Consider the following 15,264-nt stretch of genomic DNA (forward strand, 5'->3'; position numbering starts at 1 on the left):
ACAACTGGAAATGTCAGAATTAACCATAAGACAAATAAATGCAGGCACTCTTAAACTTATGGTCGAGGCTTATGAGACCAACTAAACTAATCAACTGGATAACGTGATTCTGCTCATTCAACAAAGTTCATCAAGAGAGTCTAGGGGCAATGGAGGAGACGTGTGGGAGCAGAGGGAGCATCGGTCTGGTCCCCAATCTGTAATAATCACCGGTTTGCCCCGGGAAGTATGGATGGGGGATTCCGGATATGGCGGAGAGCAGGGATTGAGAGGATGGGGGATTTGTTTATAGAGGGGAGCTTTCCGAGTATGAGAGCGCTGGAGGAGAAGTTTGGGTTGGCGAGGGGAAACAAATTCAGGTATCTGCAGGTGCGAGACTTCCTACGTAAACAGGCGTCAACCTTCCCGCTCCTACCGCTAAGGGGGATTCAGGAAAGGGTAGTTTCCAGAGGGTGGATAGGAGAAGGGAGCGTCCCGGGCATTTACAAGGAACTTATGGGGTCGGAGGAGACGCAGAGCGAGGGGCTGAAGCCCAAGTGGGAGGAGGAGTTGGGAGGAGAGATAGAGGATGGTCTATGGGCGGATGAGTTGAGTAGAGTCAACGCGTCCGCAACATGTGCCAGGCTCAGCCTGATACAATTCAAGGTCATTCACCGGGGTGGAAGACAGGTGTGCAAACTGTGCGGGAGGACCAGCTAACCATGTCCACATGTTCTGGGCATGTCCAAAGCTTAGGGGATTTTGGCAGGTGGCAGGTGTTTGTAGATGTCATGTCCATGGTGTTAAAAACAAGGTAGGCACGAGTCCAGAGGTGGCAATTTTCGGGGTGTCGGAAGACCAGGAGGAGAAAGAGGCAGATGTTCTGGCCTTTGCTTCCCTGGTAGCCCGGAGACAGACACTATTAGCTTGGAGGGACTCAAAGCCTCCGAAGTCGGAGACCTGGCTATCGGACATGGTTAGCTTTCTCTGTTTGGAGAAAAGCAAGTTCGCTTTGAGAGAGTCAATGTTAGGGTTCACCCGGAGGTGGCAACCGTTTGTCAATTTCTTTGCGGAAAATTAATCGTCAGCAGAAGTGAGAGGAGGGGGTTAGTTTAGCTGAGAGTAGGGGGTTAATAAAGGTGGGAACTGTAAGGAAGGGAGACGGCTTTTGCACTATGTTTATAGTTTCATGTGTATTGTTTATTTTGTTGTTACAATACCAAAAATACCTCATAAAATGTTTATTAAAAAAAAACAAAGTTCATCAAGTGCTGACAGGAATGCGAAGAAACATTCTGACTCCAGGGCTGAGGCCAATCAGTTGTGCTGAGGATTAGTTCCAGGCGTACGGTCTCCACTCTGCTCGCTCAACCACAATGATCATTCATGTTTGAACCAAAGTCAGTGGTATGCTATTCAACACTGGAAGGCATCTCAGCTGAGACTGATCCTGCTCTCATTCTCCATTCGTTTTCCAGTATGGCCAACTGGAAGTGGGGTGCGAGCTACTGGAGAGTGGACAGCACTGATTCCTGGCTGATGTTTTTACTGTCTCGTCAGGTTTTTTCTGTTTCATTTTGTAGGTATTACTGATTCTATCTTGAGTGTCCGCTTGTCAGATGAATGGAAAAAGAGCACACACAATGACATACCACCTCCTATACAGGAAAACCTGTATGAAACTACCAAAGAGTAAAATCTTTGAAAAGTTTCTCCATATCCCTGAAAATAATTCATTGAAAACCCCATGCTATCATTCTAACATTACAAGCATTTATTTATATGACCTGCATGAAACCCTACCCTGGGTTTGAGTCTACAAATTTCCAAAACATCTAAGTAAATTCCCTATCTTTTTCAGTGTGCAAACCCACTTATCCAAGTTCAGAGAATTGATGAGCTGTCTGTGGGTAGGGACACCCATTTAGAACATAGAATTTACAGTGCAGAAGGAGGCCATTCAGCTCATCGAGTCTGCACCGACTCTTGCACCATCTAACTTAGGCCCACAATTCCATCCTATCCCCTTAACCCCTCCGAACCTTTTTTGGACACTAAAGACAATTTAGCATGTCCGATCTACCTAATCTGCACATCTTTGGACTGTGGGAGGAAACTGGAGCACCCAGAGGAAACCCATGCAAACATGGGGAGAACGTGCAGACTCTGCACAGACAGTGACCCAAGCCGGTAATCAAACATAGGACCCTGGAGCTGTGAAGCCACGGTGCTAACCACTGTGCTACTGTGCAGCCCATTTAGTTATTGGTGCAGGGTCATTTGGAGTGGAGTAGAAACATTCCCAGTTTTCAGTATCATATCCACCCCTTCAGCTCCCAGTAATAAATCAGGACCAATAGCTTATGTAATATTATCAAGTCTGCTTCAGAGAACAAAGAACAAAGAAAATTACAGCACAGGAACAGGCCCTTCGGCCCTCCAAGCCTGTACCGACCATGCTTCCCGTCTGAACTAAAACTCCCTACCCTTCCGGGGACCATATCCCTCTATTCCCATCCCATTCATGTACTTGTCAAGACGCTCCTTAAAAGTCACTATCGTATCCGCTTCCACTACCTACCCCGGCAGCGAGTTCCAGGCTCCCACCACCCTCTGTGTAAAAAGCACCTCATACATCTCCTTTAAACCGTGCCCCTCGCACCTTAACCTATGCCCCCTAGTAATTGACTTTTCCACCCTCGGAAAAAGCTTCTGACTATCCACTCTGTCTATGCCCCTCATAATCTTGTAGACCGCTATCAGGTCGCCCCTCAACCTCCGTCGTTCCAGTGAGAACAAACCAAGTTTATTCAACCTCTCCTCATAACTAATGCCCTCCATACCAGGCAACATCTGGGTAAATCTCTTCTGCACCCTCTCTAATGCCGCCACGTCTTTCTGGTAGTGTGGCGAGCAGAATTGAACACTATATTCCAAGTGAGCCCTACTAAAGTTCTATAAAGCTACAACATGACTTGCCAATTTTTAAACTCAATGTCCCAGCCGATGAAGGCAAGCGCACGTATACCTTCTTGACTACCTTCTCCACCTGTGTTGCCGCTTTCAGTGACCTGTGTACCTGTACACCCAGATCCCTCTGCCTATCAATACTCTTCAGGGTTCTGCTATTTACTGTATATTTCCCATCTGTAATAGACCTTCCAAATGCATTAGCTCACATTTGTCCAGATTAAACTCCGTCTGTCATCGCTCCGCCCAAGTCTCCAACCGATCTATAGCCTGCTGTACCCTCTTTACGGTCCTCATCACATCTGCAATTCCACCAACCTTTGTGTCGTCCGCAAACTTACTAATCAAACCAGTTACATTTTCCTCCAAATCATTTATATATATATTACAAACAGCAAAGGTCCTAGCACTGATCCCTGAGGAACACCACTAGTCACAGCCCTCCATTCAGAAATGCATCCTTCCACTGCTACCCTCACTGTATCCAGTTGTCTGAATCTTAATATTCCAGTGCCAGCAACCTCACCTTGATGCCAACTTGATCCTGTAGAGTCTACTCTCATTTTCCACACAAAGAGAATAACCAATTCTATCCATCTGTTCACACGCACCACCTCCCTTCAACCGCTCCAGCAAAACACTGATATGTAATCCAAATTATCCACTTCTAATTGGGTATTAGAAATAGTTTAGTGTGTAGAACTCACGCTTCTGAGTCAGATGTTGTGGGTTTGAGCCCCATCCCAGCGACTTGAGCATAAATTCCAAGTTGATACTCCCATGGCAGACGAAATATTGAAGAAATGCTGCATTGTCGGTCTTTCCGACGAGTTAGTGGACATCTATGGTTACTATTCGGAAGCAAGGAAAGAGCTCCCGTGGGTATCCTGACCATTAGTCAGGAAATAGATTTTCTAGTCGTTAATCTCATTGTTGTTTGTGAGGCCTTGCTGGGCACAAATTGGCGACCACCAGCTCTCCATTACAACAGTGACCACACTTTAAACGTATCTCATTGGCTGCAGAACACTTTAGGACACCCTGGAGCAGTGAAAGGCACTATATAAATGCAAATTCCAAATTCACAATTTGACAATCCTGCAGCTCCTGTTGAAGGAGTTAATTTAATCTACAGGATGTTTTGTTCTTGATGCTAATCAATTAAGTACAGATGTGTTTTCCATTACAAATACTGTTATTCAGTCATTTACCTTCATTGGAATTCCTGCTGGGTACTTATGCTGCAGCTCTGAAGGGAAATATCCATCCATGATATCTTGCAGACAGTGCTAAGAGCAAACAATTATGAGAAAAATAGAGAAAAAAATTGTGTCAAGTCATTATTGTGAGTTGGGATCAGAAATAATGCCTAATGTAAAACTGGGTGACACCTTCAGTCACAGCAGCAATCAACATAATTGTTAATGTTCCTGCATTAATAATCAACAATAATATCTTATATAAAATGATACAGCATAGAAAGAGGCCAGCCAACCCATAGTACATATGCTGGCACTGTGAAAGTTGGCCAATTAATTAGCCTCATACCACACACCTCCCTCATAAGCCCAGCTCATTAACTTTTCAAGAATTATCCAATTTCCTTTGGAAAGTTACTACTGAAACTGCTTCCCCTACTCTTTCAGATGCATTCCAGGTTATCATAGTTGGCTGGGTATGATTTTTTTTTAAAGGAAAAGGACTTGCATTTTTAGACAACCTTTCATTACCTCAGGATTTTACAAGCAATTAAGTAATTTTGAAGTCCTGTGATTGTTGTTATGTAGGAAACGCAGCAGACAAGTGTTATCCCACTTGATGTTACTACTGGATGGAACCCTGGCTCAAAAGACCGTTACTCTTTCTTTTTATACAAAACGTGGAGGAACAGGATCACATGACTGCCAATTAGCTTTTAACAAGAAAAAACATTTATTAAACATGAAAATTTTGACTATAATACAACACTACTTCACTTCCCCCTTAGATTCACAAATGTACACAGATTTCAAGGATAATACATTTTTTACAATGTATCTTATGCTATCTCAGTAAATACACCGTCCCTGTAATCCAACAGGCTGTCAGACAACACTCAAGTCTGAAAGATGGCACAATTGAACATTTCTGGATTTTTCCTCAAAACCCCCAGTTGATTCTTACACTGTGAATCAATTGGTCTCACAGGGAGCGATAGTTAGAATGACTGCCTCACGCCGCCGATGACTCGGGTTTAATCCCGGCTCCGGGTCATTGTCCGTGTGGAGTTTGCACATTCTCCCTGTGTCTGCGTGTGTCTCACCCCCACCAAATTGTCCCTTAAATCGGAAAAAAAAAATTGGATACTCTAAATTTATATTAAAAATAACTGGTCTCACAGGACTACAGTAGTAGTCTATCACGCCATTGTTTCCAAACCCCACTCTCAAAAACACATGCCTTACAAATACAATCTTCTTTCAAACAAACTCTCAGATACTCTGTCCCCAACAGAATGCTTTTATTTCAAAGACTGGAAATAAGGATACCAAACCATACGATTGCTTCGGATATGTGCCTTTTCTCTAGACTACGTCATCAGCTTCCCAAGTCAATGTTAATTTCAATGTTCCAATTTCAATTCCTCTTTGTTCCCTTTTACATCAATTTTCCTGGAAACTTCCCTTTATTCTGTAGTTTCTAGAACTTATAGCAATAGTAATAATCTTTACTGTCACAAGTAGGCTTACATTAACACTGCAATGAAGTGAAAATCCCCTGGCCGCCACATTCCGACGCCTGTTCGGGTACTAGCAATAATAATAATAATAATCACTTATTGTCACAAGTAGGCTTCAATGAAGTTGCTGTGAAAAGCCCCTAGGCGCCACATTCCAGTGCTTGTTCAGAGAGGCTGGTATGGGAATTGAACTCACACCGCTGGCTGTGTTCTGCATTACAAGCCAGTGATTTAGCCCACTGTGCTAAACCAGGCCCAGTGGGCTTGTAATGTAGAACAAGACCAGCAGTGCAGGTTCAATTCCTATACCAGCCTCTCCGAGCGGGCGCCAGAATGTGGCGACTAGGGGTTTTTCACAGTAACTTCATTGAAGCCTACTTGTGACAATAAGCAATTATTATTATTATTATTATTAACAGAGGGAGAGATCAGAATTTCCAATTCACCTAACAGCACGTCTTTGGGGACTTGTGGGAGGAAACCAGAGCGCCTGGAGGAAACCCACACAGACACGGGGAGAACCTGCAAACTCCGCACAGAACTACCTGTCCTGTTGCTTCTCTGGATTTGCCTTCTTGCCCATTACTCCATGGTATGGCTTCTCTGCTTCGAATGGAGCTGAGAGCTTGTTCACTCTCTGGCTACCTCACTTCAACTGCCTATTGATAGTTAAACACACAAAAGGGATTTTGTTCCGTAAAGGTGGTCCCTGGTTGCTGAGCAACATCTCATTCTTTCTCCAAGCTCATGTATGCTTTCTCCATCATAAAGTCTGTCTCAGCATAATAGAGGATGTTTGAACTGAAAACAAAAACTCCCATACATGCAAACACCTTTTTAAAACATGAATTTAACTTGAGTTTATCCTTTCCTACTGTTAGGAATTTGGGAAATTAACAAGGTTAACAGTGAACTTGAGATGAAAACAAGGTAACAGATAAGTAACAAGGCTTACAGCGTCTAGAGGAATAATGAGATGGAGTTTGCCCAGTAAAAGATTATTAGGCCTTGACAGCCATTGAGGTACAAAAAGCTATATCAGACAAATTGCTTACCAGAGACCAAATGAGAACTTCAAAAGGCTAGGAATTTGAGAGATGTGGACAGCCGAATCCACAGGGTGGAATATCAAAGAGGCTGAATAGTATAACAATTCGCACCCTCATTGGGGAAGCAGGCTAATTCTCCATCCTACAGTCAGACAGGCCAGTTACATCTATCATCTGAGCCACGGAGGCCTGTTCCATTTAACATTTTAGAGCCATGGCAGATTGAAGATATTCTCCTCTAAAAGACACTGGATGTGATCTACTGGCCGCGCTTGCCGGAATCGGGATGGGATACAGCTGGTTGATCCTGGGAGGGGCCTCTCCCAGGTTTCCTGCTGGTTGTTAAACCTCGTGAGAACTAACGGGATCTTGCAAGACGTTGAGATCTGGATCCGGCCCACAATGGGCGATACCCAGTCTTGCGCAGTTTAAAAATGCACTTAACCATGCTTCCGCTGGATCGAACGGTCACCCGGCATCTATCTAAATGTACATCACGAGAAACCAGTGTTTCAAGTTATCCTTCGGGATTTTGAGGCAACCTTGCAGGTAACATCAGCGGGGTTCTTAACACCTGGACAAAACACTAAATTAAACTCACCTAAATCTATACCTTATTCCTAACATCCAGCAATACAAAACACTTTAAACTACCTCTGCTGCCTGAAACATGTTGCACATATTAGATTCCCAAATACAGATCTGATATATTTTTTAGTGTTGTTGATTGAGGGATGAATGTTGGTCAGGAATGCTCTTCTTCAAAATAGTGCCATGGATCCTTATACTTCCACCTGAGAGGGCAGACAGGGCTGTGGTGTAACATCTCATCTAAAAAAACAGGACCTCTGACAGTGCAGCACTCCCTCCGTATTGCACTGAGGTGCCAATTTAGATTAAATCTGTACAATCTGGTTACTGATCCCCCCGCTGATTCCAGAGGTTCTATCTACTCATCAGAACCTCTCAGAATTAAAAAAAACCCAATCAGGTTCTCCTTAAACGACTTCCGGTGACAGCATGCAGGTGGAGATCAGATGTTAGGTGGCTCCTGCTCAAGGGTCGGATTTTTGGACTTTTATGCCGGGTTTCAAGGGCAGTTTTTGAATGAACTGGTGCAGGAAGGTATAAGAAAGGTGAGAGATGTCGAAGACACAGAAGAGAGGCACTGAAAAGGGCGAACGAAGGTCCACTGTCGAGTGAGCTGGTGAGCCCGACAGGAAGAAAGCTGGCAGAGGCTGGGTCACTGGGTAGGGCCGCTCCCCTCACAGTGGAAACTCTGACCGAGGTGATGGCTAGAGAGTTTGAGAGGCAGTCGCCAAGCACATGGAGGTGCTGCAGAGGGATAGCTGCGATGAAGGAGTGGGTGGAGGAGGCGATTGCCCCGGTGAAGGTGGCAGTGTCAAAGACATTGGTCGAGGTACTGTAGCAAGCTAAGAAGTTGAAGGGGGTGGACGAAGCTCTGTTGCAGCACAGTGACCTGTTCTCCTCATTGGGTGAGGGGCTGCGGAGGTTAAGAAAGGGCTCAGAGCCAAGATGGAGGACCCGGAGAACAGGTCAAAGTGGCAAAATCTACGGATTGTGGGCCTGCCTGAGGGGGTGGAGGGCCCAAGGCCGACTGAGTTCTAGGGGTATAAACTGAATTTTGAAACAAGCGAGTATTTTATGGTCTCCACGCTGGGAGTGGGAGCGAGGGGGGGGGGGGGAGTGCGGGTGCCATTGCGCTTGGCAGCAACCCACTTTAGGTATTTGGGGTTGCAGGTGGCCTGAGATTGGGCAGGGCTTCTGAAGTTTAATTTCCCTAGCTTGGTAGGGAGGGTGAAGGATGGAAGAGGTGGGACAATCAATCTCTGTCGCTGGCAGGCCTGATGCAGGCAGTTAAAATTAATGTTTTGCTGCGATTCCTGTTTTTGTTTCAATTTCTGCTGGTCTTTTTACCCAAGTCCTTCTTCAGGTGGTGATAGAGGGGAATCATGGGTTCGAGCTGGGGAGAATGGATGTGAGGTTTCGGGAATGGACAAGAAGGAGATTAAGGAAATGAAGGATTTGTTCCTGGGGGGGTGGCGATTCATGGGCTTAGAGGAGCTGGGAGAGAAGTATGCGTTGGCACAGGGGGGAGGATTTAGGTACATGCAGGTGCGGGACTATGCAAGGAAGGCTTTCCCAACTTTCTCGATGGCGTCGGCCTCCTCTATGCTGGAGGCGGTGCTGTCAGCAGGGGGGGGGGGGGTGGTTATTTTGGCGATTTACGGGAGGATCCTGGAGAAGGATGGGGTTCATGGTGGGGATTAAGGTGAAGTAGGTGGAAGAACTGGGGGGGGGGGGGGGGGGGGGGTTGGAAGAGTGGCGATGGTGTGAGGTTCTGTGGAGGGTGAATGCCTCGACTTCATGTGCGAGGTTGTGGCTGATACAGCTGAAGGTCGTGTACAGGACACCCCTCACAAAATCAAGGGTGAGCCGACTGTTCGAGGGGGTGGAGGATGTCTCTGAGCGACGTGAGAGGGGCCATGTTCATAAGTTTTGGTCCTGCCCGAAGCTGGGAAGGTTTTGGAGAATGGTGTTCAGTACAATCCCAGGGGCCTTGCGTGTGAAAGTGGAGCGCGGTCCCCTGGAAGCCATATTCAGACCGGCCCGAGCTGCAGGTGGGTACGGGGCAGATGTCTTAGCCTTTGCCTTGTTGATCGCTCATGGGCGGATCTTGTTGGGGGTGGAGATCGGAATCCCCACCCTGTGCCTCAGACATGTGGGAGAGTCTTTCAAGCGACAGTTCATTAGGATTCAGGAAAGTCAAGTTCCTGAGAGAACGAAGGATAAGTATGGGAAGTTTAGGGAGCCTTGGATAACGAGGGATATTGTGAACCTTGTCAAAAATAAAAAGGAGGCTTTTGTACAGTCTAGAAGGGTGGGGACAATGGGGACAGTCAAAACCTTTGAGGAGTATAAAGAAAGTAGGAAGGTACTGAAGCGGGAAAATAGGGGGGCTAGGAGGCGTCATTAAAAGTACTTGCCAAGTAGGATTAAGGTGAATCCCAAAGCTTTTTATTTATATGTAAAAAGCAAGAGGGTGGCCAGGGAAAGGATTGGACCACTTAAGGACAGTGGGGGGAATCAATGTATTGAGCCAGAGGAAGTGGGTGAGGTACTAAATGAATACTTTGCATCAGTGTTCAAGAAAAGGACTTTGTTGGAGATGATTTTTGGGTCGGGTGTGTGGACAGTCTGGATCATGTTGACATCAAAAAAGAGGAGGTATTAGGTGTTTTAAAATACATTAAGGTCAATAAGTCTACTTGGCTTGATGGGATTTACCCTAGAATACTGAGGGAAGCAAGGGAGGAAATTGCTGAGGCCTTGACAGACATCTTTGTATCCTCATTGGCTACAGGTGAGGTCCCAGAGGACTGGAGAATAGCTAATGTAGTCCCGCTGTTTAAGAAAGGTAGCAGGAATAATCCAGGAAACTATAGGCCAGTGAGGCTCACGTTGGTGGTAGGTAAATTATTGGAGAGAATTCTCAAGGTCAGGATTTATACCCATTTGGAAACAACTGGACTCATTAGCGATAGACAGCATAGTTTTGTGAAGCGTAGGTTGTGCTTTTCTACCTTGATCGAGTTTTTTTAGGAGGTGATAAAGCTGATTGATGAGGGGGGGGGGTGGATGTTGTTTCCATGGACTTCAGTAAAGCCTTTGACAAGGTGCCTCATGGCAGGCTGGCATAAAAGGTGAAGTCACACGGGATCAGAGGTGAGGTGACAAGATGGATACAGAACTGGCTTGGTCACAGAAGGCAAAGGGTAGCAGTAGAAGGGTGTTTTTTTCTCAATGGAAGGTTGTGACTAGTGGTGTTCCACAGGAATCTGTGCTGGGGCCTCTGTTGTTTGTAGTATATATAAACAATTTGGAGGAAATTGTCACTGCTCCGATTAGTAAGTTTGTGGATGACACCAAGGTTGGTGGAGTGGGAGGTAGTGTTGATGATTGTCAAAGTATACATCAGAACATAGATAGGTTGGAGACTTGGGCAGAGAAAATGGCAAATGGAGTTTAATCCGGAAAATGTGAGGTAATGCATTTTGGTAGGTCTAACATCGAGGAGAAATATACAGTAAATGGCAAAACTTTTAGAAATATAGAAAGTCAGTGAGATGTAGGTGTACATGTCCGCAGATCTTTGAAAGTGGCAACACAAGTGAACGAGGAAGTCAATAAAACATGGAATTCTTGTCTTCATTGGATGGGGTATTGAGTATAAAAATTGGCAAGTCATGCTGGAGTTGTATAGAAACTTGGTAAGGTTGCACTTATTGCGCACAATTCCGGCCGGCACACTACCAGAAGGGTGTGGAGGCTTTGGAGAGGGTGCAGAGGAGGTTTACCAGGATGTTGCCTGGTCTGGAGAGTGTTAGCTATGCAAAGAGGCTGAATAGACTCGGTCTATTTTTATTAGAACGATGGAGGTTGAGGGACGACCTGATAGAGGTCTACAAGATTATGAGAGGCACGGATAGAGTGGATGGGCAGACACTCTTTCCCAGGGTGGCGGGGTCAGTCACTCGGGGGCATAGGTTTAAGGTTTGTGGGGCAAAGTTTAGAGGAGACATGCGAGGCAAGTTTTTTTACACAGAGGGTGCTGAGTGCCTGGAACCCGTTGCCAGGGGAGGTTGTGGAAGCAGACACATTAATGGCGGTCAAAAGGCACCTTGACAAATACATGGATAGGATGGGTATAGAGGGATACACCACTCGGAAGTGCTGAGTGTTTTGGCCAAGGGTGGTATCATGACCGGTACAGACTTGGAGGGCCGAAGGTCCTCTTCCTGTGCTGTATTGTTCTCTGTTCTTTGTGGTGGGGGAACCTGCTGGAATTTCTGACCCTGGAGATGGTGAAGTTCAAGCTGAGGTGAAGTTCAAGCTAAAAGGGGGGGGGGGGGGGGGGGGAGGATGGAGGGGTTTTACAATTGTTGGGGTTTGTTCATCATACACTTGTGTTGTTACCTGTAAAGCAGGTAATCTGTGCTACTCAACTCAGTTACAGTAGAGGCTTTGGAAGAAGGCTCAAAGTCATCCAGAAGTTTTACAGGTTTACTGAGCAACACAACTTAAATAACTGCGTGAGCTCTTACTTTAAGAACTGTACTAGTAGAAAGGTTACAACTTTTTTATGCTCTACAGCTAGGCCTGACCACACTAGCAGCCCTGAGTTAAATCTCTGCCCCTGTTCTCCTCACAGTCAAATCAGCCAAAGAAACCAGAGAGCTGCTGGCGTCCCGCTTTTATACACCCCTACTAGTATTTCCATTACCCATCAGCCCCTTCTGTACATACCCATGTAAAGATCACTACATCCCCCTTTTTCACTTTTTTTTTCATAGTTGCAGAGCTGTAACTAAAAAGATCAAACACAGTTAGTTTCATGCACAAATACAGAACAGAGAGCAATGATTGTATCAGTTCACGTTCACAAGTTCAGACGGTTGGGTGCGCGTCTAATTCGGGTAGACCTCCTGAGTGTGCATGGAGACCCAGAGGTTTTTATGTCCATTTGGGCACCAACTGCTTGAGTCCCGGGATGTCGCATGATAGAGTCCTGCAGATCTAACGTCGGAAATACAGGCTGATGAGGTGGAACCTTCAGCAGGTCTTGCCGATTGCGTCAAAACAGTATTCCATCATCAGACTTCACAACGTACGATCGTGGCGATACTTGGCGGAGCACCATCACCATGTTAGACCAACCTCCACCAGGGTGTCGTAATCTAACCATATCATTGATCGCTAATGGATGCAGCACTTTTGCCTGCCGGTCATAGTGCTGCTTTTGTCCGTGACGTTGGTGACGCATCTTGTCTAGGACTGGCGAGTAATCGGGATTGGTGAAGTGTAACGCCGGTAGCATTGTTCTCACATCTCAATTGAAGAGCATTTGAGCCGGTGACAGCCCAGAGCGCAAAGGCGATGAACGATATGACAATAGGGCCAAGTGTATGTCGGAATTCGAGTCAGCGGCCTTGCTGATCAGTTGCTTAATAATGTGGACACCTTTCTCCACCCTGCCATTCGATTGAGGGAAGTGTGGACTCGACATAACGTGCTTGAAGTTGTATTTTTTTGAGAATTCCAATCATTCCCAGCTTGCAAAGCAAGGACCATTGTCGGACATCACCGTCTGTGGGATGCCATGCCTGGAGAAGGTTTCTTTGCAGGCTTTGATAACCGACGCCAATGTGAGATCCGGGAGTTTCAGTACTTCCGGAAAGTTGGAGTAATAATCGATGAGAAGAACATAGTGTCGACCCATGGAGTGAAACAAGTCGATGCCAACTTTGTCCCACGGTGACAAAGCCACCTTATGCTGCTGGAGTCGCTTCTTGCATTGTGTCGGTCGATGTTTTTGACACGTGTCACATGTGAGCACCATGTTTGATATGTATTTATCCAAGGCCAATACACAGATTGCCGTGCTCTCCTTTTGCACTTCTCGGCACCAAGGTGCCCCTCATGAATCCTGTGGAGCATGTCGGCCCGGAGCGCCAGTGGAATGACAATTCTGTCATTCCACAGTATGATGCCATCCACCATGAACAGTTCAGTTTGGACATTTTTGGAACTTGGGCATTGCCCTCTTGGCCAGCCATGCTGAAGGTTGTGCATGACCTGGAACAGGGTCGCATCTTCCTGTGTCGCCTGACAAATTTGCTGCAGCCTCTCGTCTGTTCCGGGAGTGTCTCCCTGCACCACAGTGCATGAGCTTCCACATCATTAATGGAAACAGGAGGTGGATTGTCAGCATCAATGGCTCGGGATAAGGTGTCAGCTATTATTAGGTCCTTCCCAGGAGTGTAGACCAGTGTGAAGTCGTACCTCCGCAACTTCATCATCGTGCGTTGTAGGCGCGGCGTCATGTCATTGAGATCTTTGTTGATGATGTTGACCAGTGGCCTAAAATCAGTCTCCATGAGAAATGTGGGAAGACCATACACATAGTGGTGGAATTTTGTTAGACCCGTGATCGATCCCAGGCACTCCTCTATCTGTGCATACCTGTACTCGGTGGCGGTCATCGCTCGAGAAGCGTAAGCCACTGGGATCCTTTGGAAGACTTGTTTTAACCGAGCAATGTGGTCTTCCTCTGTCATTGACCATATTATGATGTCATCAACATATACACAGATACCTTCAATGCCTTCCGTCATCTGCTCCATAATTCTGTGAAATATTTTGGATGCAGAGATAATGCCGAAAGGCATACGGTTATAACAAAATTGTCCAAACGGTGTGTTGAAGGTACACAGCAGTCGGCTGGAATCATCGAGCTGCATCTGCCAAAAGCCTTGTGAGGCATCAAGTTTGGTGAATAGGTGAGCTTTTGCCATTTTGCTCGTTATCTCCTCTCGCTTGGGGATAGGGTAGTGTTCCCTGCGAATGTTTTTGTTCAAGTTTTTGGGATCTAAACAGATTTTGAGTTCACTAGACGGCTTCTTGACACACACCAACGAGCTGACCTAGTCAGTCGGCAGTGTGACTTGGGATATGATGCCTTGAGATTGGAGGCGTTGGAGATCTGCTTTTAGCTTGTCCCGCAACGTAGCTAGTACCCTCCTTGGTGCATGAATGACGGGTATTGCATCGTCTTCGAGCAGGATTTTGTACTTGTATGGTAACGTACCCATGCCAAAGATGTCAGGATATTCACTGAGAAGCAGCTGGATGGCATCGGCCAGTCGTGATGAGTCAACCGTGTTCAGGAAAATCCTTTGTATCAGCCGCAAATCCTTGCAGGCTTGAGCACCTAACAGTAACGTTCTTTTGTCGTCCACGATCTCAAAACGTAGTCCTTTCGTGACTTTCTTAAGGGGCATGATCCCCTTGAGGTGGTCTGGTTGCCATTGTAGTCTGTTAACTTGCCTGCAGCAGGTATCATCTCGTGTGTCCCTGGGATGGATGCGAGATCTTTGCTTGTCATCAAGTTTGCGGATGCTCACGTGTCCAGCTTGAACGTAATTGGGGAGTTGTTGACTTGCACCGTGGCACTCCATTCGCTTGTGGATTCAATGGTATGCACGTATTGAGGCTGTGCGGTCATCTCGTGCGGTTCCTCTGTGGCGTTTATGATTCCAACGCAGTATGTGTTCTCCCAGGAGTGGAACTCTTCGTGGTCGGAAAAGTTTTCTTCGGGTGTCCGAGTGTCCATTACATCTACTGTGCGAACCTTGAAGTTTCCATGCCTTTGCATTGGAGAGTAATATTTGGCTGTAGACTGACACTGGGAGGCAAAATGATTCATCTTGGAGCACTTCAAACACCTTTTCCCGAGTGCAGGACATTTCCCTTTTAAATGGACGGTGCCACAGCAGTAGCACGTCATGACGTCCGTGACGTCACGCGTCGGCAGCGATCGCGCATGCGCGACTCTCTTCTGGCTGGGGTCAGTACTTTACATACTGCGAATGCGCCGCTTCTTGCGCAGGCGCATACAGGGATCTTGCATGATTGCGTTTCTCCTGACTGCGCGCATGCACAGACATGCTGTAATGGGCGCCAGCG

The 15,264-nt window shown here is 46.3% G+C and overlaps 1 protein-coding gene across 4 annotated transcripts in view; it reads right to left on the reverse strand.

Moving 5' to 3' along the window:
* The window catches only part of ubxn11 (UBX domain protein 11), a 155,346-nt gene that overhangs the window by 33,788 nt on the left and 106,294 nt on the right, over positions 1 to 15,264 (reverse strand). For all 4 annotated transcript variants that reach the window (XM_038798217.1, XM_038798207.1, XM_038798236.1 and 1 more), the window contains one exon: positions 4,161 to 4,238. In XM_038798217.1, coding sequence (XP_038654145.1) covers positions 4,161 to 4,238 — 78 coding nt within the window. The remainder of the gene's footprint in view (positions 1 to 4,160; positions 4,239 to 15,264) is intronic.

Source organism: Scyliorhinus canicula, chromosome 1, assembly GCF_902713615.1.
Source record: "Scyliorhinus canicula chromosome 1, sScyCan1.1, whole genome shotgun sequence".
NCBI lineage: Eukaryota > Metazoa > Chordata > Chondrichthyes > Carcharhiniformes > Scyliorhinidae > Scyliorhinus > Scyliorhinus canicula.